This window comes from Meles meles, chromosome 15 (assembly GCF_922984935.1).
Source record: "Meles meles chromosome 15, mMelMel3.1 paternal haplotype, whole genome shotgun sequence".
NCBI classification, from domain to species: Eukaryota; Metazoa; Chordata; class Mammalia; order Carnivora; family Mustelidae; genus Meles; species Meles meles.
Genome location: NC_060080.1, coordinates 22,724,077 through 22,750,375, shown reverse-complemented (window position 1 = coordinate 22,750,375; position 26,299 = coordinate 22,724,077). Strand labels below are relative to the sequence as shown.

The following is a 26,299-nucleotide window of genomic DNA, read 5'->3' as shown; positions in this document are numbered from 1 at the left end:
TGCCGCCTCAGGTTGGCTGTGATGGGGGCCCCCTCCCCAGCCAGAGGTGACTTCAGGGGATTCTCCGGTGCTCATGCTTCCTGTCACATCGCCTGCACCCAGACATGAGCACACCGTGGCCTGAAGTCTCTATGAGGCCGGGTTGGGGGCTCTGAACAGGCTACGAGGGCCAAAGGGCCTCCTCTCGTCTCACAGCATGAAGACTGAATGAGAACCTGGGGTTCTCAACACCAGCTCCCCGAAATGCCTGTGCACTTGGGGGATGAAGGTCCATGTCCAAGGGTTAGATGTGCTTCTCCTCTAGGAGCTAACAATCCATCTTGAAACATGAGACTAGATGTAGGAAAACCATGAGAACCTTCTAGAGCTTTCAGGGTTCATGAAGGTAGATGGAAGCTGATACGGGGAGATACCTGAGGGTCAAGTTTCGTCAGGGGAGTCTTCTCCGAAGAGGCGAGAAGGCCTGCCCCGTGTGTGAGGGCTGGGAGGGCACGTCAAGAGGGGACAGTGTGAGCAGAGAGGCTTAGCTGGGCTAAGCCTTATGTTCTGAGGCCGGTGGGTGGGGTTTGGGGGAGCCCAGCAGGGCTGTAGACACTTCCCCTCCCTCCTCTGGGAGAGGGATGGCGCCAAGCACATGGGATCTACTCCAGTCCCCGGAGCTGGGAGGCAGGGCTTCTTCCCTCCCCAGCGTGGTGTCCTTTCTCCCTGGAGAAATGCTTGAGGGGTTGCAATCTGCCTTCAGGGAGCAGCCTTGCTCTAGGCAACCCCCTGCTCTCTGGGAGTGGAGGGGTCCCCGGCTGGGACCGGGGGTGGGGGGAGGGGCAGCTTCACCTGGAAGTTCCAGTTCACTTGCTTCAGTTCTTGCAGCTCCAGCGAATTGTCCTGGGAGCGCCTGAGGCAGGTACAGTTGCTCCTGTGGAGAGGCGCGGGGGTGGCTGACTGCTGCCCCCCCAACACACACAGGTGCCCCCCACCACAGTCTGGGTGACTCCCGGGCCCAGGTCACAGCCCTTGTGCCCCTGAATGACAGTCGAGCAGGTGCTCCTTTAAAGAGAAGGTGGCAGAGTTGGCCCCTGATATCTGGGTCCCCTTGCCCCCCATGGCTGCTCCGGCCCGGGCCCGGGCTTCTCCCAGGGAAGGGCTGGGGTTTTGGAAAGAGTGTTGTGGCGACCTTATCTTTCTTCTTCCCGTTCCGGAGACCTCCCAGCACCACCTCCACTGGCTTAGGACTTGCCGCCAGGACTCCACAGTGGGGAGTCTCTTGGGAAGCTGAAGAGGCTCGACCCGTTCGAGACACGCGGACAGGGGAGAATGGAAGGCCTGAAGATTCTGGAGGAGCCCGTCACAGCTCCCAGCTCTTCCACCCGGAGCCCAACAAGAACGGGAAGCAGCTGTCACCCCGCCAGCAAACCCGCGTGACCGACCCCAGCTAGGACTCCTCAGCCCCCTGTGGAATCTCTTCTCGTGGAGCAATGGTCACAGGAAGTCTGGGTGACCCTCTGGCCGCAGAGGATGGCAGCTTCCTGCCAGGGTCACGGCTGAGCTTTAATAAGTTCCAGCCCCCAACAGAAATTGGGCTCTTGTTCAACAGACCTTAGCTCTAAGCCTGGCTTTCAAGATGTTGAAAGAGCTACTCTTCACTGAGAGCCTGCCCCTCCCCAGGCCCAAGAACATTACACGCATTTCTTCTAGACCTCACTACTTTGCAAGATTTTATAGACGAGGCCTCCGAGGCCCAGAGACGGTATGTCGTTTATGCACAGTCCCACGGCTCCGTGGCAGAGCCAGATGGGGCTCCCCTCCACTCCCAGAGAGCAGGGGGTTGCCTAGAGCAAGGCTGCTCCCTGAAGGCAGATGGGCTGCTGCCTTGGAAGCTCCTTGCCTGGGGCTTTCTCTCAAACTCTGAGCGGTCACGAGTTTAGAATCACAGACCATGGTGGGCATCTTAAGGATACTTGGTCTGTGTTTCTTGCTTTACAGCCAAGCAAACCGGGTTCCAGAGAAATAAAGTGACTTGCCTACACTAGGCATTCAATACCATAGGGGTGTTTCCAAATGATTTTTCAAGCCCCTGGCTGATTGCTGATGTCTGTCCTTGAGACAGGATCGTCTGGCTTAGCCTGCACTAGTCGAGCGAGAGGGGAGAGTGTGAGTCCTGCCCTCCCCAACGGCCCTTGCCCTGGGCCGTGTACTTACTGAGCAGCCAGGGGCGGGTCACATTTCCCACCTTGACCCTGATATAGGCCGGCCAAGTCCATGACCTCCACCACGTTGATGAAAGCCCTGGGAAGCTGTGGGGGGGCAGAGGGATGGGCTGTGTTAATTCCCAGCCTGGTTTTTTTTTTTTTTTTAAAGATTTATTTATTTATTTAATTGACAGAGAGAGAGAGAGAGATCACAAGTAGGCAGAGAGGCAGGCAGAGAGAGAGGAGGAAGCAGGCTCCCTGCGGAGCAGAGAGCCCGATGCGGGGCTCGATCCCAGGACCCTGAGATCATGACCTGAGCCGAAGGCAGCAGCCTAATCCACTGAGCCACCCAGGCGCCCCTCCCAGCCTGGTTTTGTGGGGATGCTGGTTACTTCTAGAAGAACCTAGGGGCTCATCTACAATCTAACGTCCTCCTCCCCCGTGTCGCTAATAAACTGCAGCACAAAGAGGGGGATGTGGCTTGTATTCTCTCGATCTTCTTTAATAGCCCCCTTTATAGCCTGGGAAGTGGAGTCCGAAGTCACTTGTCCCAAGTCGCTTTGCTAGTAAGCCATGCTGCCTGGCTCCCGACTAGGCCATTTGGCTCCGGAGGCTAACCCTTGGCCACCAGACAATACAGTCTGCTCCAGTTAGCATTTCCCTTGCAGAGGAAATTCTGGAGCCCTGCCCCCACCTTGGCCTCCCCTGCAGGTGTCCGCCCCATGGGACTCTGCCCAGCATGCAGCTCACTGAACACCGCTTGCCTAGATGCACCCAGGGAGGGAGGAGAGCGGTGGCGGGCAGGGAATGGGGCCCAGAAACCTGGTGCTGTTCTACCCCACCTCCTCATAGAAGATGTCCAGGGCCTGTTGGATATGCTGAAGGTACTCCCCAGCTGAGTGAGTCTCCTGTGGAGAGAAGGGGGCTCTCGTCAGCTCCTGGGTTCTACTCTGAGAGGAGGGCAGTGGTCTGGTGCCCAGCGCCGGAGGGCCTGGGGTTGGTGGTAAGAGGGGCTAGAATGGTACAGGACAGGCTGAGGAGCCCAGCCCGTGTTGCTGGGAGACACAAGTCTTCCTTTGACCCCTACTAGACAGCAGGAACAATCCCCACCCCTATCCACAGTATCTTAAATGCAAGGGCAGACTGTGACCGAGTTGGTCCCTGCCCCTTCACTGCTCCCATCTGTCACCAGCCTCAGGCTTCCGAACCATGTCTATGCCCTGATGACCGCACTCTCTTTCCTTTGGGCTGTGGCCCATGCTGGCCGCATTGCCTCCCCCTAACTTCTATCTTTTTGACTCGGCTCAAGAGTCTCCTCCTCTGACCCGTTTCTCACCGGGAAGTGGATTTAGCCCCTTCCTCACACGTGGCCTGAGTTCACCCTGGTGGGGGCCTCCAGGTCTCTTCCACAAAAAGAGGCTTTCAGGAGTATAAATCTGACTTTGCAAGAGGGCAGGTCCTCTGGGGACAGGAGAGGCATTTTCCTGGACCAAGGGTTCACAGGCAGCTTTGGGGGTCTCTTCTGGCCTCCTGGACCCTGTTGAGTCCAGGACACAGTGGCATTGAAGCCCCGGGGGTTGGGTCCCTTCTGCCTCGGGAGGCGGGTGGTTAAGGGGAGGATGGAGGGGAGGAGGCTCCGAAGACCCAACCCCTCTGTGGGGGAGGGTAATCCCCGTCCAGCATTTGCTAGACTGTCTGAGCCGTGAGGAATATTAGCTTCCTTCCCCCACCTGTGACTTCAAACATTCTACCGTGATGTCTGCGTTATGGCAGCTGCTCTTTTCCGGCCAAACAAAATCCAGGACCTCCCCAACATAGAACAAAACATATTGCTAAAGTGACAGCTCCCCAAAGATTTGACGTCTGGACCTATTTCCCCATAGAAACCACATCAGGAACAGGTTGGGCTCCCAGGCTGGCAGGCAGAGAGGTTGGTTCATTCACAAAGTCCTTGGGACAGCAAGCTGTCCTATTGGGACTGGTTTAATTTTATCCAACTTTGTTGATGACAGTGTTTCAACACCTGCCCCCACCCCGCACTCACACATGTGCACGCCCCCCCCCCCCCGCCGCAAAACCCCCACAAACAAATGGGTAGGGATTCCAAGCACCGGTAGGGTGAGACTTGCTGGCTGCTCCTTCAATACCAAAGAACAGCATTTGTGGGCATGAGAGCAGGGCCTGAAAGTGTGCGCATCTAGATCCTTCTGAAATCAGGGAACCAATGCAGCTGCTGTCTCAGGGGCCACTCAGCACTGGGAAAGGCCCGGGTCTGCCCGGGCAGGCTGGGGTGTCTGGGAGAGCAGGCCAGCGTGACTCCCATGGGGTCGGGCAGGGGCTTACCAGACTCTCGCAGTAATGACATATGTCGTTGCTCCCAATGAACAGCGTGATCAGCTTCCAGTCACTCTCAAGGTCAATTTCCTGAAGGGACAGAAGGCTCTGAGTCTAAACTTTGGTGGGGAAGTAAAGGGGGGGAGCACATGCAGGGGGTGCTCACCAGGCCAGACGGCAGTCCCCCTACCCCCCCCACTGCCTCTCACCCTCTCTGTACCCCCTGATGGAGAGAAGATGCCAAGGGGAGCCTCCCTGACCTTCACCTTGGTGCCTGGCAAGGAGCCCCAGAGAGTGGACTGTGTGTGAGCACGTGTGTGTGGATCTGCTCACACAGGGGAGGAGGACTATTTTTCCTGATAATCCTAATAAATCCTAAGAAAGCTGCAGGGCATCACAGAGTGTATTAACACACCCGAGAAAACGTGACCTAAAGGCCTTCAAAGGAGCCGAGGGCAAAAGATGCAAATAGAAACAGAAACCCAGAGCGCCTCTTGGGAGAGCTCTGCCAGTCTGGGTCTAGGGAGAAGGGACTGGTGGGGACTGGAGGAAGGTCTGGGTCCAGGGAGAAGGGACTGGTGGGGATTGGAGGAAGAGCCCAGCCTGGAGGAGAGGGGAGGTGGGGGCTAGGGAGGCCCTCGAGGAGCCTGCCTTTGGCCCAGCCACCACCATAACAGGAGTCCTGCCGGGTGCTGGATTCTGAATTCCAAGACACAGAGCATTTCAAAAAGTGCCAGTGAGAAGTTTGAGAGGGGCTGGGTGAGCGGGAAGGAGGAGGGATTGGAATGAGAAGCCTATTTTTAGAACCCAGGGTTTACATAATAGGGCTCTGCGAAGCCAGCTCTTGGGTAAGGTGGGAAAATGCCAGAGGCCAAGGCCAGCTCTGCTCCCTCCTATGGGGGGCTCTGGGGGTGGGGGTGCCAGAGCCCAGATCAGGAAAGGGCAGCAGAGAGGGCGCCTTGGTGGTGGTAAGGCCCGCTTCTTGGGGCTCTTTTGGCCCCTCTTGAAAGACAAGCAGGGACTGAAACAGTGAGGAGCTTCCTGCCCGCTCCAGACAGCTGGAGGCCGCCCCGCTTTCCAGGGTGGCCCGGGGCCTGCACTCACAGGGTGGTTTTTCATCCGCTCCAATAGGGCCTGGGCCTGGGTCGGCATGTCCCTAGACGGGGAAGAGAAAAGAACCTGAACAGCGGCTGACAAGCCAGGGCACCCGCCACGGGATTTGGGCCTAGAGACACAGGGGCCTCGAGAAGAGAAATGTATATAAAGTTTTTTCTTTCAGAATGTATTCAAAGGCTTTTTCAGTCTCAAGAAATCTCAACCCAGGAAAAATCAAAGATCGCCACAGACCTCGAAGCCACATGGATGCAGACCCCACCAGGGGCTAGCCTGTCTCCAGCCCCCTCCTTCCGCACGGGTGGGTCCTCCGTGACCACCAGGGGTGGGGGATGGGTAGGGTAGGTGCTGGGGATCCGGTCCGCTTTCCCCAGAGATGTTCCCTGACATTCCCCTCGGCCCTTTCACAGCAAGACCTGCCTGTTCAGATCTTAGTCTGGTGCCTGTTTTAAAAATAACCTTTTGTATATTTCAAAAAAAAAAGTCACAGCCTTAAATTATCCTTCTGCCTTCTTTCCAGGCGTCACGACTCCTTAACCTTCACTTCTAAATCCCACTCTCGGTTCCTTTAATCCTTTTTTCTTCTCTGTAGTTACTCTGGGCTTCTATAGCGTTCCCCATCTCCTTGCTTTACCTCCCTGCTGGCACAGGAGGATGGGGGGAGAGAGAAATCCAAGGGGGATTACTTTCCCCTGCATCTTCCAGATGTCAGCCACGAATAAGGAAAATGAATGCTGTGGGTAAGAGTGAAGCAGGTGGAGGGAACGGTGCCCAGCAGCGAGGACGAGCAAACTGCCCATCTGCACGACACGGGTGTGTCTCAAAACGACCTGCTGGGTGACAGACATTAGACAAGAGCAGCCAGTATAGGATTCCACAGAACATTCCAGAAAAAGGAAAACTGATCTCTAGAGATAGAAAGCAGGTCAAAGGCTACCTGGGGCCCCAGGGGTGGGGTAGAGATGGGAGGAGCCAGAGGGAGAGAGAGGGGTTACAAAGGGCACAGGGACACCCAAAGGTGCGATGGGTGTTATCTGGATTCCAGTGACGTTTAACAGCTATGGACACATGCCAAGCTTATCAAATTGTATTCTTGAGATATGTGCAGCGAAACGCATGGCAATTACACTTCAATAAAGCCGCTTTTTAAAAACAGAGAAGTATAGGAAAAGCTATGTGGGCAAAGGGACACAGCCAATGGAGGCTTCCAGGGAATAAGTCATAAAAGCAGTAACTGGTACAGGATGGGTGTTGTAAATCTTTGCCTGTCCGTGATGAGCTGGGCACATGGACAGGTCTCATTTATACGTCTGGGATCACAGCCCATCCATTATTGCTATTGAGACAACACATCAGAAAGCTAGAAAGCAAGCCTGCCTTGGGTAAAGGGGACCCCAGAAGTATCTACAACCTTCCAGTAGGCTCAACACATGAGCAGGGGAAATCATGGGTGATGATAAGCCCTCATGAGCGTGAGGGAAAGTTGGGAGTGCTCACTTCCTTCTCTCTTCCCAGCCACGTTCTTCACACCCTTCAGGCTCAGAGCAAGTCCCACCAGCCACTCTGTGAGCCTTCTCTTAGAGCACCTTTATCCACACACCTTCTGCTTCCTTCTCCAGTCCTGGAGTGAAGAGCCCCGCTCTGGGAGTTAGGGGTCCTGGGTTCTCCTCCAGCTCTGTGATTACCTTGCTGTGTGAGCTCGCCCAAGTTACTGAACCCTGCTAGGGTTGAATTTCTTCATCTTTTAAAAGAGGAGGTCGGACAAGATGAGTCCTGGGGTCCTCTGCTCTGGGTCTGCACCTGTATGTGGGCTGCCCAGCTCCCACATCACGCTGTTCTTTTTCACACATCTCCAAATTACAAAGTCATTGCAGTCTGCGATGTTGCCATATGCAACACTTTTTTTCTAAAAGTTATTTCCTGTTTGTTCAGCGTCCTTAAACCAGACAACAAGCTCTCATTGAATAGGCAAGAAATTCACCTTTTGATTGTTTTGTATCTTTCAGTAACTACCTTGGGGCTCAGTCCTTTGCAGGCTTCCCTTGACTTCTTGCTTATTGATAGATGCAAGGACAATTTAGAGGTTGAATACAACTTTGAAACTAAATATCCTAATAATGGTAAGCTTTTTGGGGGGCGGCATATATATTATATACTATACTCGGTGTTCTCCATGGTTTGTTCATCTCATTCAATTCTTATGCCAACACTGAGACAGTGGTACCATTATTATCCCAATTTATAGATGAAGAAACTAAGATTGAGACGGTGAGTGACTTGTCCAGGGTCACACGGCTAGCAAGTCTGGGAGATGGATCTGGACACAGGCGGTCTGACCTCGGGTCTCATTAGCCTAGTTGCCCTGCTGTGGTATCTATCTTTCTCTTGGGGTGCACTCCTCCTTATCCCACACGGTACTAAATGACTCTGCAGATAAAGGAGAGTCACAGAGCAACTTTCCAAGCTTGCTTACTTAAGTCAATGGCTTACTCTCCTTTCCCTTATCACGGAACATCAGAGATGCTAACGAGGAGCTGCACCACTGGGCTACTTCTCCTGCCGCCGACTGGGCAGGCACCCAGCAGCAGTCAAAGGAGAAGGCGGTAAGAGAAGTAAAGCAAGAACGGGGCTTGAATGTCAGCGGACTGAGGGATCAGCTGCTGGGGGATGCAGCCTGGGCAGGGCAAATAGGAAAACGATGCCGATGGTGGCGACAATGACAGCAACGGCCGCGATGAGATGTTGATTTTACAGCCCCAGGAATCCGAGCTCTTCTGCAGAAAAATAAGTGCTTCCTGCTTGTGACGTTGAGGAACTGCCACGGCTTCCTGTGGCTCAGACTCAAACGGAGCGTGGGGCCCTCCTTACCACGTCGGAAAGGAACGCTCCATGTAAACAGAATGAGTCAAGCCAGAGTCGTTTCCCTGGTGATGGGAGCGCAGCAATCTTTCTACAAAGCAAATACCCAGCACACTCCGTGCAGAAAATCAATGAGCTCTGTCAGGCATTCCAGCTTTAATTATCTGGGTTGTTGTCAACAGCAGAGTTTGGAGCGAAAACAAACAGCTGCCATGCTGTTTTGGGGGCCTTCACCTCTAACTCCCTAGTGACAAAAGACCGCTTTCTCGGAGTCAAGGACTCCAGGTTCCGAGGTGAGGGTGGAGAGAGGGAGGGGGGCCCGCGCTTGTGGGGCCATGCAGGGAGTTCTCGGCACTCCGCACGTTTGCTCCAGGCCACCCCGAGGAAGGGAGGTTGGCTGGAGCCAGCAGGACGGGGCCGGGCCACCCTCAAGGGCTCCAGCTGCCCTGAGAGGTGGTGACAGCCCAGCAGGCCTGGCCCGACTCCAGCACCTCTGACAACCTTGGGCTATTCGGGAAGCTTTCTAAATCTCCGTGTCCTCATGCTGATACCCCCCTCGAAGGGTATGAGGGTTATGGGAGGGGATCTACATGGGGGGGTCAGGCATGCAGAAGGGCTCAGCCGCTTTCATCACCCACCTGGGGCCAGGCTCCCAGACACCACCCTTCCCTCCTCCTCCCATTCCCCACCCTGATCTCTCAGCCTTGCCCTCCACTCCCTCCCGGACCCAGGGCTACTCACCTCGCTCTGGCTCCCTCCGTGGCTACGTTCAGCCCTGCTGTCTCCTCCAGCGCACCGGTGGAGAACCCGATGATGTGAGGGTTGAACTTCTTCAGAATGTCTTTTAGGAGAGTGAAGCAGATCGCACAGGTGAGAGGGGATGGGGGTCCCTCCTTGGGGCCCAGGTGTGGGGCAGGATGATGCTGGGTCTTTTCAGGGCTGGCTGACTTCCCTCCTTGCAGATAACCTTCTCTGCCCTTGCTCTGGGAGAGGCCCTGGCCTCAGCCAGGGGTCGTTAGGGCCGTAGTGATGGTGCTTCTCTGCGCTGCTACTTACTGGGCAGTGTGGTGTGTGTGTCCAAGATGCCATCCCCTCCAATGCTAGGGAAGAGAAAGCACACTTGTTACGATCACCCTGGCCTGCCGCTCCACCAGTCATCATGTTTCAGGGTCAGAACCAGAGTGTCTCCCCCTGGCACATGATTCCTACCACCCTCGGGACTGACATGAGCATCAGGGAGTCTCCTTAGATCTCAGGGCCAGAGCCTGGGAACACGGGCTCATCTCTGGAGAGGTACCAGGGGAGCAGCATCAGCAGAAAATGAGTGGAAAACACGCTCACCTCCAAGAGAGCCCCCGCCAGGACATGAACAGGTCACTGGAGTTGCTTGGTTGGGCTCCCAGTGCTGTCTGTGAAAGGCAAAGAGAAGGCTCCAGAACCGTGCCGGGCCTGGGTGCAGGCTGACGGTGCTAGGAAGGGCATCCCAACGTTCTGAGGTCACCACAGTCTGGTTTCCACTTCCCTTCCCTTGTTCACCCCCTGCTTTCTGGTCCACACAAACCCTCAGGTGTAAGCAAATCAATCTGAAGCGTGAAGACCTTGGACCAAACTGTCCAGTTCCATCCCTTCTGGGAATGTGAACTCTCTCTGTTCCACCCTTAAATCTCTAAGTTTCTGTCCCCTATATGCTGCTTCCTCTAAATGCCTTATCTTAAAAAAAAATAAATAAAAGGAGAAAGTCCTCTTTGAAACTTACACAAGTAATACATATTCACCATAACTAGTGAAATGATACAAAGATTCTTTTAAAAAATTCATCATCTCCCCCCACCTTATTAATCGTGCCTCCTGCCACACGTTCTATATCCCTTCCTTGCCCCTTACCCACATAGACACGTCACCAGAACTAAGATATAGTATATAACTATATATAGTATATAACTAATATACTTGGGGCGTTTCCTTCCAGAACTTTCTCCATGTTTATATCAAAATCAACCACATTCACACACATATGGGGAAGTTGCTTTTCCCAGAAACGAGTACCTGGTTTGCGTCACTTTCATGATTATGTACCTCCTTCTGTGGCATTGCTTATTTTCCCAGCTTGACAAGTTTCTTAAGGGTTATGACTACACCTCAGAATTGTTAGAAGGTTGTCTTGTGTAGAGCGATAGCTACATGGTTGGCTAACACGCTTCATGTAGAGAAACTACACTAAACGTAGGAATTGGGCTCCCTTTGCCCTAAAGAATTCCTCTTGAAATGGGGTGAGGGGTGCTGGGCAATGTGTGGGTAATCCCGCACGCCCCACTCTTTGAGTCTGGGTAGTGGGAGATGAGTTCCCTGATAAAGACAGGCAGACTCAGATAAATCTGCCACCACATGCAGATCAAATGCTTGGGAACAGGGGAGAAGGGGGAATGGATGGGGCAGCCTTGTGCAGGAGGTGGTGCTGGAGCAGGACTGTTGAAGGGCAGGGGGCAGAGTGTTCGAGATTGCCCAGTGAGGTCTCTTGGCTGCCCAGCTGTGTTTCGGTGCCTGCCACAGGTAGGTTCTCAATCTTGTCAGCTAAAGGCTGAACCCAGAGCCAATGTGGAGGAAGGGTGCATTCGGCACGGGGCCTGGCTTCTGGGGTGCCCAGGCACGTCCCAGCTCGGTACTCACGGTCAGCGAGTCACCCATGGCGGCCACGACTTTGATGTCTCCTGGCCGGAGCTCATGGACTAGGAGAGACAGGCCAAAAGACAGATGGTCAGGGGAGTCTTCCTTTTAAAGTATAAGCTTGACTAGGAGTCGGTTTCTGCTCCAGTCCCACATGCCCCTGGTACACTTATTTCCAACCTAAGATTTAGGAAATTTGCCTCTTCTGTCCATTCGGAGCAACCAAGGCCCCGTCGATAATGGGCTTGATGGCTTTTATCCATCCTGAGAGGAGCCACATTCATGCTGAGGTAGTCGGGGAAAGTGCTGGCTGTAGGAGTCACGAGCAACGGCAGAGATAGCCCTATCCCTGACTGTACCTTCCCCGCAGGGCCGGGAGGCCTGAGGGGCTGCCACTGGGACTAACCAGAGATGAGAAGTGCGAGCTGCGGAGAGGCTGGTGGTCATGGGCCGGCCTCTCGTGGGCTGCCCACCACCTAGACTGCATTGCATGGGAGCCGGCAAGGTCTGCTCAGGGCTCCAAGGTGTGTGTTCATGGGGTGTCCCACCAACCCGACACTTAGCCAAGTCCTTAACGGAAGGGGGTGATGAGGATGTTTGCACTCACCTGAGGTGGGAACACTGTTGGAAGGGTTCCACTCTGTGCACAGGAAGTCGCTGCCCCAGTTCTAAATCAACAGGAGGAGAGAGACAACGCCCGGCTCTCATTGTGCAGGAAGGTGAGCTTTAGTCCAATGAGAAGCAGCTGAGAAATGTTTGGTGGAGGCTAGAACTATGCCCCTGTAGGGGATCACGGGTGGGTGGGAACGGCTCGTTTTAGACAGTCCAAGAGGGAAGTGAGAGGGGAGAAACGGGGCTCCCCCCTGCCACTATCCACAAAACACAGAATGCGTGGGCACCCATATGCTTACACAGACAGCTTTTTTCCATCTCAGTTTACCCGCACTTTCCCAGGGAGCCGGCAGTCAGAGCAAAGTGGGGAGAAAACAGGGATCTCCCAAAGGCACGTAGATTTGCAGGGTCTCATAAGAGACCACACGCAGGTTTGGCTGTGACTGTTTACCATTAAGTTAATGGACACTGACTATAATAATGGGCTTGCAGCAAGAACAAGGATGTTTTTGAGGAAAATACCACGAAATGTTTACGATTGTAAAATTCCTGGTTTCTGCAGATCTTTCCTGGACGTGCCTCTCTGCTTTTGCATATGTAATGTCATAGCCAACCACTTCCTTGTGTGTGTATAAATTAATGCCTCTGTAACCTGGAGGCCTGGAGTCAAATTCCCTTGTCTCTGGAACACCGCGCACGTTTTCCAGGTGCTGGAGGGAGGGTTGGGGTGGGAAGCAGAAGTAAAGGTCCACGAGGCTATAAGCTCTAGGAGGGTAGGCAGAGACCTGCTTTGCTCACCTCGGATACTGAGCACTCAGCACGGGGCCCACTCCACTTGGGAACCCCCCAAATAAGTAAGTGGTAAAGAAAGAAATGTCTGATTGACAAGACGCAGCTGACGTCTCGGTCATAGTAGATTTTGGTCCATGGTTTGTCTGGGACAAGTCTCCATGGGGCTAATTTGAGCTTGAGAGAATCCAGAGAAGCCGGACAGTGGTATTACCCAGCCGTGGAGACGTCATGGCTCACTCCCCAGAGCTCCGCATCTAACAGTCCTTCAGTAATTTCAGACAAGTTAGCCTCCGTACTTTGGCTGGCTTTTAAAAGGTCTTTCCTCAATTGTTCCTGCTGCTCTCAATCCATCTGCCACTCGGGTCAGGGAGATCTTTTAACCAGGTGAAGCCGATGGTGTATCCCTCTCCCAGAACCTCCCATGGCTTTCCACGTAGCTCCACCTAAAGCCCCGCCTTCTTCCTCAGGGATTTGGATTGCGTGTGACCTGGGGCCTGACAACCCTTCTGATCTCATCACCCCACACTCCACCTTATTCCCATGCCCACCAGTCACTCTGACCTTCTTTCTCTTCCCTGATACCTGAACTCAGCCCCACTTCCCTGCCTGGGACTCCAGCTCTGCCTCCCCAGGTGGCCAGAGTTTTCTCATCATGCACGTCTCAGCTCACGGCTCGCCTCCTAAGAGAGCCTGGCCTGCGTAGCTCATGGGGACTTGCCATCCCTCCCTCAGCCCATCACGCCTCCTCACATCACCTTCCTCAGAGCTGTCGCCACAGCCGACAGGACCATGTTGACCTATTTATTGGACACCTCTTCCAATAGACTCTAGGCTCCTGGAGAGGTAGGACCCATCTGTCTGGTCTCCTCCTCTGTCTCCTTCGGATACCACCAGGCACATAGTAGACGCTCAGTGTGGAATGAACTCTCACTCCCCAAGGACAGGACCAAATTCCGCCCGGACCTTCTAACAAGACTGCAAATACCAGAGGTGCTTGGCTGAAACTGGGGGTGGGGCGCCAGTCCTGGGGGCCCACCTGGGTATGTCACCTTCCGGTTGGGTCCAGCCCCTGGAATGAAGGTTTCTTCCACCACCTTCCTCCTCACCGGAAGTCTACAGCACATACTACCCACGGCCTCCCCCCACCCCCGTCTTGAAACACTGAACTGCCTCATCAGGAACAAGGTCTGTGCAAAGGCTGAAGAAAACCTATCCACGGGCACTTCCTCTAGCTGGTTGCTGATGTCAGTCAGCCCTTGAGAGCATGTTAGGACAATCCTGGGATTTCATGGTTCAGGAACTTTTTTTTTTTTAACATTCCAATTTCTAGTAGGTAAGAAAAGTACGCTTCTGCTTCAGCTCACACTCGGAAACCCGTGCCACACCCTGAGTCAGCGGCAGGTAGAAATGCTTTGTCCCTGAGAGAGGCAGACGTGCGTGTCAGGAGTTACCTCAATGGCCGGCCTGGTGGGGGGAGTATAGTTACTGTTCCGGGGCGTTCTCAGGAAGGGCTCATTCTGCAAGAGAACAGAAACCACAGGGAGAGGTTATCGGACAGCATCGAAGCTTACTTAGGAAAGAGAACTACGAATCCTGCCCTCCAGAATGATTTCATGTGACTCTTCTGCATGTAAATAGTAGGAACCCTACAAACATAATTTAATTCATTCTCTTGAGGGTTTTATTTTTTATTTTTATTTTTAAAGATTTTATTTATTTATTTGGCAGAGAGAGATCACAAGTAGGCAGAGAGGCAGGCAGAGAGAGAGAGGAGGAAGCAGGTTCCCTGTTGAGCAGAGAGCCCGATGGGGGACTCTATCCCAGGACCTGAGATCATGATCTAAGCCAAAAGCAGAGACTTAACCCACTGAGCCACACAGGGTTTTATGCCCCTTGAGGGTTTTGCACAGCAGCTCTGGCACAGGGTGCACAGGGAAAGGCCTCAGAAGTGTTGTGTGTGTGCTCTACTCAGGGTCCGAGGGTTTGCTCTTTCCCCTTGCCATGAAACATCCACCCAAGTCCTCAAACTGATCCGTTTTCTTCCCTTTGTAATCTCTCTGGTGAGAGAGTCACATGACAGCATTTTTTTCTTTTCCAGAAAGTATTGATTATCTATATATTTTATTTTAATTTTCTTTGCCTCTTTCGAACTACGTGTCTTACTCCCTTCAGGCTGGCTTCACATATTTCGGCCTCGTGTTTCTCCTGGAACATCCTCCTCCTTCCCTACCCAGTTCCTTCCCCATCAGTTTGCTCACAAGCCCAGTTAAGATTCCAGTCTGTTCAGTCACAGGTGAGGGTTAGGGAGGAGGAGGAAACAGGCAAAGGAGAAACAGGGGAAAATCAAGGTAATGAGAACAGGCGAAAATGATAGGAAGCAAGGAGTTAATAAGACTGAGATCAGGAACTAACACGTGGCCCCAGGGCTGTGGGCACTTTCCCAAGATGTGCTCAGTGGAGTGGAAGGGCCTTGGTCTAAAGGTTTGGGAAGGAAGTGGGACTAAGAAAGAAGAACCAGAATGTTGGAGGAGGGGCCACGGGGTATCAGTTCCAGGGGGTTGCAAACTGCCTGTGGGCGAATTCTAGTCAGGAGACATTTGTTTTGTTTTGCCTTATTTGGGCCTGAATGGTGTTAAAAAAAGAAGGGGAGGGAGAAGAGTCTGCAAGCTTTGGGAAGAGGTATAGAGTCCTAGTTCTGGCCCCTACCCCTTCCTCTTGTCGCATACACAGTTCCATTCACCCAGTCATGCTCTCCCTGCCATGGCACCAGAGTTTGCAACCCCAGAAAACCCCATTTTAGGGATGAAGAACTACAGAGATCCGGGATGGGGGAGGGACCCAGTTCAGGTAGAGAGCGATAGTGCGCGCCTGTCAGGTCAGGCCTTTCCACTCTGCTCCTCACACTAGGGTCAGGCCAGGCAGAGAGGAAGAGAAGAGAGGGGCTCAGCAGTGGCCTTGACCCTCCCAGCCCCTGGCACAGACGCCGGATCCCTGGGACACGGAGCGTCTCTCCTTCCTCTGGAGTCTCGAGTCTCGGTATTCTTAGCTGGAGCGTGGGCCTGAGGACTACTCAGGGCCGAGGGCAGAAGCGACGAGGTAAGCGACGAGGACTTACCATGCCATGTCACCGTGGCCAACCGGGCTTGCCCCAGCGGACGTTACACAGCCGTCCCCAAGCATTCACCATGCGAGGAGGGCAATGTGGGAGCATTCTAGAAATAATGGCCATGGGTGGAAGCACCCCGTGCGTGCAGGGCCCTCCTCCAGGTGCTAGGATGAGGGGAGGCTAAAAAACTTGTGCCAGTCAGGCAGAGAGCACGAGACCCCAGGACCCAGTGAAGCCTCAGGGACTAGTGTGCCTAGGAAGCCCAGTAGTTGCTGAGGAATGGCTGCAAGATCGGGCTGGAGAGGGTATATGGACCTCATAGAGGAGACACTGTCGCTAGTTATCATTCTTCCCTTGTCAAGGGAGCCCTGACCAGGGCATAGGGGCTGGGGGCTGGAGCTAGTCCCAGAGGGGCCAGTGCGGGAAGACCCAGAGAGCAAAGGCTCACCCCGCTCTCCTGGGAGCACTGAAAGTCAGGCTGGAGGGTCTATTTGGTCACATGACCCAAGGGTTGGGGGAGGGGCCAGAGAGGGGAGAGGGAGTCAAAGGGGTCAGAGGTCAGGGAGACAGAATGCGGTGGGGGAGCGAAGCCAGAGCAGGAACCATGAGAACAGGTCCAGGCTAGAGACAGATGGGGGGGGTGGGGGTGGGGGGTGCCCGGGGCTTGCTTCACTGACCATTGACACCATCAGGCATGTGTGAGTCAGAGTGGTTTAGGGACCCAGAGTGGAGCAGATCATGTAAAAAAGAGGTTCGAGTTAGCCTGACGGCTCTCGTGGGCTGGATCTGGAGCACCAGTGGCTAGAAAGTGAAGCCCAATGATCGTAGCACAGGAGTGTTCTACAAAGACGGTGTGGCCTGCCTGGGTTGGGGGGCAGGGCGGGGAGTGCCAGGACACCCTCCTGTTGTGCGTCAGCTGTGTGAGTCAGCGGCCTTCAGGGAAGATCAGGCCTCTCTTGGTCGTGTTACCGCGTGCGCAGGTCTGTGGGGAAGGAGTGGCGGGTTCTGTGTGGCTCACACCGCCCTGGGGGGGCACAGTCAAGCCCAGGGCCAACCCCCAGCGGGCGTCCGTTCCAGGGGGACATGCGTACCATGCCAGGTTTGCAAGACTCCTCTGGCTGAGGGAAGGGAGGGAGGGCTCAGGGAAAGTGGGTGTCGGTGACAGGAAGGAGGATATAACAGGACAGGGAATGCCAGTCCCCGTGTGCTGGCTCAGGACCTGAGAGGATGATTTCACAACCCATCCATGGGCAGCCACATGGTAGTCGGAAAAGCACTGCCTGAGACTAAGGGAGCTTCAGTAGAGGCTGTGCTGGTGCCTCGGGAGGGGAGGCGAGTGGAGAAACTCCTCTACCACAGGACCGGGCGCGTGGACGGGACTCTGAGGCTCTCGCTGCCAGGATCCTCGGGTTATAGAATTCTCTGTGGTTACGACGGGAAGGGCCACGTGATCATTAGCACACAGCGTGGGGAGGACGGGAACGGGGGTGGGAGGAAGGGGATGGGGGGGGCCGGTGTGGGGCACGAGGGAGGGTCCCATCAGATAGGGCACCTCCCATCCCACACCCACTGAACTGTGTAAACCACAGTGATACAGACAGAAAGAGGGAAGTCCTGAGGACCAGAGAGGTGGGGGAGACTAATACTTCTTCCCTGTTTTGACGTTTCTGGCTAAAAAATTCGTCTTTGGATGGATGTGTGTTGAGTTTGGGGTGATGGTGGGGTGAGGCAGGCTAGGAGACTTAGAAGTCCACAGCATTCCAAAGGTCATAGTGTCCCCCACGTGTATTTCAAAATACAAACCTTGCTAAATGGTCAAGTAAGTATAAGGGAGCACAACAGACCTCTGCTTTTTGTGAAGATGAAAGATTGGGTGAGATAGCCCTTAAAATTTTTTCAGTTTCTCTCTTTCTCTGTGCGCCTCCCCCTCCCAGTGTCTCTGTCTGGGGCCCTGTTCTTGTCGGTCCCCTGATAATACATTTAAGTCACCTTCAGAGCAACCTTACACCACCCAGGGCATCTCAGGGGGGAAGCTCTCTTAAGGGTTAGAAGAACAGAGCTGGAGTTTGAAAAAGGAGAGGTGAAGACCCGGGTGGTCCTGCGCACAGATATTTACCAGGAAACCGTGGAAACAGACAACCCTCAGAGCCAGGGGATGTGGAGAGAGGGAAAACAGAATAGGGGTGGCACATGACAGTGGGAGAATGTCCCCATTTTTGGGACAAGAAGGGACAGCGACTAGAAGAACGGCACCATTGGGGAGGCACTGCGGCTAGGAATGCAGGTGGAAATGGGTTTCACGGAGGCCACGGAGGCCATGGTTCACCCTGATGAGTGTTCAGAGCAGGTCAGAGGAGTGAGAGCCGAGAGAGAAGACTGTGGGTCTTCAAAGCCCGAGGAGGAGCCACAGCCAGCTGCCCTGGGCTAGGGAAAGCAGTGAGAGCTGAAAGGGGACAATGGTCACAGTCCATGGGGCGGCTAATCAGAAGTCTAACAGAAATCCAGGGAGTGAGGCTAAGGGCTGGGCTGGGCCTGGCCTGGCCTGGCCTGGCTGACAATTGCAGTAGGGGGAGGAGCAGGGAGGAGCAGGGAGGAGGCTCCATCCCGGCCCCCTCCTCTCCACGGGTCCTGCCTGTTGCCTCTATGTTTAGACACCCTGAGGACTAAAATATGTGCCGCCTGGCCCCTGTCAGCTCACACGGAGACGCTGGCGGACTTTTATAGAGCTCTAAGGCACAGGGGAGGGAGCAGATGGGACACAAGGAACGCGGAGTGCCGCTTTGCCTGGTGTGGTGCAGCGGGGCTGGCCAACAGATGGATCCTTTTGGAATGGGGTTGCCTGGCAACGGCTTCCCCCAGGCTGGGCTTCTAGGGCTCCAAGAGGCTGGCTTTGCTCTCCTCCACTTACCAATGGCTCAGTTGTGCTCTGTCCAGAAGGAGGAGCAGAGCCCGCTGTGGCTAGAGTCACACCCTTTTGGGACTCCTTGCCTGGTCTGGGACAGGGAGTGGTCCAGGTGACCTCGAGGCCCGTGGTGACCGGGCCCTCCCTGACCCGGTACTGAGGTTCCAGCCTGGTACTTAATACATGTTTCTGGGGAAGGGAGGGAACAGGACGGCTCCCTGGAACCGGTTGTTAATACTTTTACTCTTGAATGGCAGGAGAATCAACAGATTGGAGAGGATTTTCCGAGGCTGGTTTTCAGGATGGCCATATAGGTTGTTTAAACACTCAAATGCTTACCTCTAGTATGGTTTCCAGCCACTGCTCTGAGTCCCCAAATGCCCCCATTACCCAGCCTGGTCCTTCCCCCAAAACACTCCTGGACAGGCTCAGGATCTAGTAATTAAACCATCCACGCGTGGCCCAGTAGGGCCCCTAGGACTGGGTCCGGCCCTCCAGCGGGGGCATCTGTGTTACCTCCTGTGACTACTCCTTCCCTCCCAGCTCTAGAACCAGCAACTGACCCTTCACTCCCCGGGCCTCACTTCCCCATCCCTTCCTCCCATGGCCCTTGCTCTCCTGCTGGGGACGGAGGCTGGGCTCGGGGAGGTGGGAGCATGGGTGCGGGCAGCGGTGCCCATCCTCTCTGGAGCCCTGGCAGACACAGGGGGGAGCTGCAGGCCCATTTGCTGCTCAGCTGGGGCGGGCGGGAGAGGCTGAGGCAGCCTGACCCCAGGGGGGAAACCCAGCCTCCCAGACTGGGTCAGGTCCTTCTGCTTTTACAGCCACTGTGGGCCATCTGGCTTCAGCCTTATTTGGTTAAAAAACCATTAAGACAGAGCCTAGGAAAGGGAGCCGAAAGCAGTGGGAACACTAACCTGCCCCCACCCTAGGCCTGAAATCAAGTTGAACCACCACTTACATTTTCCTCCTTAAAAGGAGCCCTGAGCTGCCTCCTGGAGCCCAGTGGCAAGGCTGGTCTTCCCGGCCCTTCCTCCACACAGCTCCCCGTGCTCTCTGCTGCTCTCCTCCTTGATCCTATCCCTGCTGGGAACTCACCCTCCAGGCTCTCAGACAACCAACCACAACCTCAGAGCTGGCTGGTTTCTCACTAAGGTTTCTGACCCGCGGGCAGACTCGCCCATGGGCCCCAAGGGCTGCTGCCAAAAATGAGCTTTCCTGCTGCACTTCTGGCTTCTTGGCGCCCCCGCTGCCACACCACCAGGAACCCATGGCTCTCAGCCTGGTCCTCTGCCTCTGCTGGGGCCCAGGCTTCCCTTCCCACCCGCTTCTCCCATTCTCAAAGAAGTGCTTCTGCACCATCTCCTCCTGTCACTTCCCGTAGACTCTCTCCCATCCTCCGAAGCTCCCCTGCACACCCACTCCAGGGGCTGTGGTGCGGGACCAGGGGAGGGCGAGGTCTGAGCTGTGGGCTCTGGGGAGGGGAAGTGCACGTCCTCCCCCATTACCTGAGTGGGACAGGAGAGGGCGATATCTGCTGCCAGGTCCAGGCTCTCCGTTTTCTTTCCTAGTGGTTCAAGCTACAGGGTGGGGAGACAAGACAGGCCCGCTAAAGTGAGCATTCCCTTGGCAGCACCTTGCAGCGGAGACAGCTCCCAGCCTGATGTCAGGGGGGTTGGCTTCCTCTCCTGGCTTGGCTGTGGGGCGCTGGGCAAGCCTCTCCCTTCCTTGCAAAGTCCTAGAGCTTGGCTGGCAGGGCTGGCGAGCGGCTTGGGTAACAGCTCACACGGCCTTACCCAGCGCCTGGCACGTGGAGAATGTTGAATAAGTGTGAGGGGTCTTGCCTTCCTCGGAGAGCCCCCTCCTCCCAGGTCAAAGGGCAAAGGAGAGGGGGAAGTTGATGCTGGAAAACCAAGGACTCCGTGGTCTCAGTTCTACAGACTTCTACAGACCTGCCAGCTGCTGCTCCTTTCTACCGTGCCTGCAAAGGGAGGCCAGGAGCGAGCCTCGTTCTGTAGGGCCACTGCTTTGCTGGACTAGAGCCCCAGAGACCCAGGGATGCCCCCACTGATTTTACCATATTGACCCAAAGGGCTCTGGAGAGCTGGGAGTGGAATTTCTGACTTGGGTGGAGACAGTCTGGCGCAAAGAAGGACATATCCAGGCGACCATCCTGAAAGAGAAACGGATTTCTTTAAGATTCTAATGGTACAGAGGGTAGAGAGGGGGTTGCAGCTGGTCGGCCTGACCCCTGGGATTGACCACTCAGTGCCCTCCTCCCGCTGGAGAAGTTCCAGGCCACTGGAACTGACCGTGTCACCTTGAGAGGGAGAGAAGAACAATCCCACAGATTAACAGCCTTGGGTGACCCCAACCCCCACCCTCCTTTCTGGCCCCATAATTCCCCTTATGTAATGTGTTTTAAAAGCATTATCTTTATTTTTAGGCACAGTTGTGCAATGCCCTAGCCCATGCCATGGTCTAGGGAATGAGATTCTAGTCCCTGAGGAGCTCTTGGCCAGCCAGCCTTTGACCAGCTGGGTCTAGTGGTCTTGGTGGGGAGAACAGGGCAGAGCTTGGGGACAGGTTGGGCAAAGTCAACATGGGGACACCTGCCACCCGCATCTCTCTGGAGGTGATCAGGGGTGCCCAAGCCTTCTTCCAGCTTCCCTCCATTTAGGCAAGACCCTTAGCATGGAGGCCCAGGAGGAGAGAACTGAGTCCCCACCTGGTGAGCTCATACAGCTCGTTTCCTCCAAGTGTCAGGGGGAGAGCATGGCCAGGGGGTGCGGAGACCCCATTCCCCAGCACCCTCCTTCAGTACTTCAGTGGTGGGTGGGTGACAGAAAGGGAATCATCTGAAGATGGATATGTCCAACCCATGCCTCTCTGTCCCTTATTCCCTGTGTGACTTTAGGAAGGATTCTGCACACCTGTACGCCTCTGTTACCTGGGGATGAAGAAATTCATGGCAAGGTCATTGTGAAGGGTTGACCTAGGCAAACACGGGGCTTGGTGGGGGGAGGGGTGCTCCACAAAGTGGGGGCTGCTGTCCGTGGTAATGAGTGCATCCCCCATCAGGCTGCCGCGAGGAAAACAGCTCAGGTGTTCTGGGACGCTGTGCCACGAGACCAGACTCTGGAGAGCCGCCCGTGTCTTTCCCATCATCTTCACACGCTTGGGAAAGCCCTCTGCATCTCTGCCTTGAATTTCTTCCTCCTCCTTCCCACGAGCCCCAGCGGGCAGGGCAGAGATCGTACCGCCAGGAGGGGGAGCCGGACGTCGCGGAAGAAGGGCTGAAGCACCACAGAGAAGTCCTCTCGGGTGTCATAGCGGCCAGACTCCACCAGCTCCCGCATGCTGCTCTGCGGACACACGCAGGCTGCCCTCAGCACAGGCCCTGGGGCCGCCCGGGGTGGGGGGGTTGTTGGGGGGAGGCAGGGGCGTGGCGGCTGACACCCCTGCCCCCATCTCCCTACCCAAGAGGGTGACTCAACCCTTCCCCTGAGAACACAGACACATGTGATTGCAAATCACAATTGCAAATCAATCTTTCCAGAGAATTGGAAACAGGTTGGTTCACCTTTGGCTTTGCTGTTGAGTGAACTGGCCAGCTCTGAAGGCCAAGGCAGGAAGTCCCAGGAGGGGTAAGAAGCTGGGGAAAGTCTCTAGGGGGCCCCTGGGGGCTTAGGACCAGCCACCTCCCTATTTGTGCCTTGTCTCTTGAGGAGGGGAGGAAGGGAGTCCCCGGAGTGCAGGGAAGGGAAAGGCCCACCCACGCAGCCCTCAGAGCTACTGACCTCTGTAGGCCAAGCATGGGGCTAAGCCACGAGGGCAGGTGGGCCAGGAGGGCTTTGCCACCTGGATTCCTCTGGGATGACTCTAACAGAGCGGCCTGAGACACTTCAGCCAGGTGGGGCAGAGGAAGGGGCCCAGAGGGTGACGTTCCTCCAACCCGGACCAGCTCTTCCCTTCCCTGAGCGCGGGTGTGTTGACCGAGTAGGAGGAGAGCACTCCCTGTGGTGGCGCCCTTCTTGGTCTCACCTGGTAGGCTTGGCTGATGGCCTCCAACCTGGCCAGCTCTTGGGAGCTCTCCCGAGGGGTCAGAACGCAGTTACATAACACGCTGCACAAAGAGGGGGAGACGGGAGGGCCCAGCTCCGTGGGGTGGCTCACTTGAGCCCTGGCTTAGGAGCACACAGGCCCTGGGGCTCTGATACTCATTCTCAGGGGCAGGTTCGAGGCCTGACGCAGGGACTGGACTAAGTCCCAAGGGCGGGGGAGCGAGCAGCCTCTCATAGCGATAGAACACAAACACCGGACGGCAGGCACCGGGCCTGCGGCAAAGTACGCGGAACACATGAACTTAGGCAATGAAAATCTGATGTTTAATTTTTAGGAATAAAATTAAAATGCATCCTGGGGTATCAGAGCTTGTATTCCGGGGTCTCTGAAGCGCCTGCCCTCACATGCCTCCTTAGCTCGCCCTAGCGTCCCCCTTCATCATGAACTGTGCGTTCAGAGCGAATCTGGATGAATTCAATCATGAATTATTTCATGCTCACAAAATACACTTCACGTTAAAGCCGGTATGATCTCTCAAGTACTGAGAATAGTGCTGGGCACAGAGTAGGTTCTGTAAAACTATTTGTTAAAGAAACAAATGAAGGTATGAGGTAGGAAGACAGAACACGTACCTACGTGCTGCTCACCCCACTTAGGAAACAGAACACTCCCATCTGAAGTCCCCCGGTGTGCTCCTTCTCCATAAAGGTGACCGAATGGTGTGCATCGTTTCCCTACTTTCTGTTTCAGTCCGACCACGTACGTATACAACCGCACGTTTCCCCTTCTTGCTGGCTGGACCATGCTGTGTCTCAAACGCCAGCCTTGGTCCCAGCCCTGACCCTCTCCCCTGGGGCTCCCATGTCACAGGGCTCCCTCGTGGTTTCCTGAGGTTGGGGAAGGGGGACATCCATCTCCAGCTTCTCAGAAGGGGGTGGTCCTGACACAAGACCCCCTTTGGATCCATGGACACACTGAGTCACAGAGACCCCGAGGAGTCACCACTGTGAAAGCGAGACCAGGAGGAGAGTGCTTCTCTGGTGGGGGCGGGGGCGGGGGTGGCCAGCCCCTGCCTACCTGGCCTGCTGCACAGGGCACCTGTCCGGATTGCCCAGAAACACCTGCCGCAGGATGCTGGGGCTCAGGAAGTCCACAAGGTTGACCAGGGCTCTGGGCACCTATGGGCAAGGCTGCGGGTGAGAGAGGAGCCCTGGGGCCTTCTTCCTCAAGCTGCCTTAGGGCCCTGAGAAATGCCTCCCTACAGAACTCCAGCTCACGTGTCCCTGAGTGTGCATTTGGGGGGGCGTGGACACAGCATCACTACTCAGGGCCCTGCCGGCTATGCCGCCTGCTGCGGGCTGCGGGGTGAGCAGCGCCTCCTGGCAGGGACAACATGGCGGACCAAAGTCGAAAGGCTGACAGCTCGGCTCCATTCGGCCATCAGCTAGTGAGCTTCCGACTGGCTGAGCCGGGTGCCCTATTTGCCATTTCCCTCCAGCCCAACACGGACCAGCTCTGCTGAGCAGGCCTGGGGACTTGGCCACCCCGAGAAGCTCTGGATAGTAGGAGGGCTCCCCCCGGGGCAGCTGGAACCCCTCGTCTGTCTGTGTCCGGGGGTGGAAAGACAACAAGCTCTTGGGAGCAGGACCAGAGAGGGGTTACTCTAGATACAGCCTGTGGCTCAGTGGGCAGCACGGGGGGCACCCTGCTGTGGCCACGAGGGGAGGTCTCAGGTTCTGGGGGGGACAGGGGGGCGGGCAGCGATGAGCACACCAGCTGCCTTGTCATCAAGACTGAGATCCTTCTGTGATGATTGCAAATGGAAGAGGTTCCCCCAAACTCTGGAGAGGGGAGGCGCCCGTGCCCTTGGCTGTCTCCTACAGAGGAGGGGATGTCTCGCCTGCCTTCCCCCATCCTCCCTCCCCACACCCACATGCCTGACTGTGTCCAGCTTGTCTGAGCCTCCACCCACCTCTCTATGCAGGATGTCCAAGGCGTTGCGGAGATGGTCAAAAAAGTTGGCTGCAGAATACAGATTCTGGGAAGACACAGGAGGGAGAGGAGGAGCTGGTTCGGGAGAGGGGGCAGCGGGGCAGCTGAAGCCCCCCCCGCTGGTTCTGCCCCCAGGACTACTTCTTCCTCTGCCTTCTCCCTCTGCCCAGCTCATCATGTCAGAATCTGAGCAGTTGGTTCCTCGCTATTATCAGGGATGGGCCAGCCAGAAGCCTAGAACCTTCAGCCAGAGCTTCCGTTTAGGAGGTGAACGTGCAGGTCCCCCCCTCCCACTGCCGAGGTTCACAGTTTCTCCGCTTCCTGAGTTCTTAGGAGTTGTAAGAGGGGACTAGAAGCCCCATTCCTGCCACGTGCTACCTCACAGCCGCTGGGACACGGAGGTGGGTGGAGGCAGAAATCCGAGGCTCACGGGGAGGAGGAGGATAATTGTCGCTGGACAATCCTAGGGTCGATTCAAGGGACTAGTCTCCAAGAGGACCTCCAAGTCCTCCCGGTCAATGTCAGGAACAATGAGTCAGCCTGCCTGCCCCCCGCCCCGACCCCCCATACCGAATCTGTGCAGTAGTCACATAAATCACTGCCTCCAATCAGCACAGTGATGATCTTCCAGTCCTCGTGGAAATTCACTCTCTACACGGGAGGAGGAAAATGCTCAGTGACTTCCAACAAACAAAAATGCCATAGCCCTAGGAAATCCATTCAACCCTCTAAGACTTCCTTGCCCACTCAAAATAATGGAGTCAGAATCTCAGAGCTGAAAGAATTTTGGAAGCTTATTTATGGGCCACAGAACGTTAGCATCAGGAGGGACGTTCAAGATCATTGTGATCAGGGGCGGCCCACCCCTCCACCCCCCACCGCCATGGACGTAATGTCCTCCAGGGCCTCAGACACGGACTGTCCTACCACGGCTTAAACGCTTCTAGAGTGCCACGGCTCACTGTTTTCATGGCAGACCATTCCATTTGGGGACTTCAGTGGGTTAGAAAATGAGTGTTTAAAAATAACTGCAAATTCGACTCACATGGTCATCTCTCATCCTCTGGACCAGAGTCTGGACTTGGCTCATAAGTTCCCTGGGAAAGAGAGGAAAGCAGTCCTATGGGGGAACTAGTCCTTCTACAGAGCCTGAACTGGAGGTTTCCATGGCATTATCCCCATGGCCCGCACTGCCAGAGACCCTGAGGCTCATGGGCAAGGAGCCACTTGCTTGTTCTGGAAAGTTATTACAACAAATAACCCATTGAAAAGCCAATTATCGGTGCCAATTATCTGTTTGTCCTAAGCCACACAGTCTAGGGTCCTGTCAACTCTATTTGTTACTCGTGGTCTCCTTTCTAGGACTCCACATGCAATGTGTCTTTTAGGGTTCCATGTTGGGAAACCATTTGTCTCCTTTGCAGGACTAGTCTAGGTGATGAAAATAGGTCTATGAAGGTTTTAGCATTTTAGCATGCTTCCTCTTTTCCCCCTGGCTGCCCGGAAGCTGAGAGTCTGATCATCAGGCAGAAGGACTGCAGAAATGCTCCTCCTGGCCCGGTTGCTTCTTCCCCATCCCCCTGCCACCAGTGCCTGTGACTTTTCTCACTTAAGTCCATGTTCCTTGTGTTATTTTTTTCAGTAAACTTAGCCAGATGCTTCTTTTAGAAAGAG

At 55.1% G+C, this 26,299-nt stretch overlaps 1 protein-coding gene across 4 annotated transcripts in view; it reads right to left on the bottom strand.

Annotated features, from left to right (window-relative positions):
• The window catches only part of PLB1 (phospholipase B1), a 122,858-nt gene that overhangs the window by 9,131 nt on the left and 87,428 nt on the right, over nt 1-26,299 (bottom strand). For 3 of the 4 annotated variants that reach the window (XM_045979692.1, XM_045979690.1, XM_045979691.1), the window contains exons 36-54: nt 25,671-25,722; nt 25,196-25,276; nt 24,606-24,671; nt 23,711-23,811; nt 22,613-22,694; nt 21,829-21,933; nt 20,646-20,741; nt 20,077-20,148; nt 14,012-14,077; nt 11,764-11,824; nt 11,160-11,218; nt 9,834-9,901; nt 9,549-9,592; nt 9,234-9,333; nt 5,625-5,676; nt 4,530-4,610; nt 3,029-3,094; nt 2,197-2,291; nt 832-913 (exon numbers count right to left, since the gene is read on the bottom strand). In XM_045979692.1, the coding sequence (XP_045835648.1) occupies nt 832-913; nt 2,197-2,291; nt 3,029-3,094; nt 4,530-4,610; nt 5,625-5,676; nt 9,234-9,333; nt 9,549-9,592; nt 9,834-9,901; nt 11,160-11,218; nt 11,764-11,824; nt 14,012-14,077; nt 20,077-20,148; nt 20,646-20,741; nt 21,829-21,933; nt 22,613-22,694; nt 23,711-23,811; nt 24,606-24,671; nt 25,196-25,276; nt 25,671-25,722 (1,429 nt within the window). The other variant, XM_045979693.1, reaches the window with a different exon arrangement.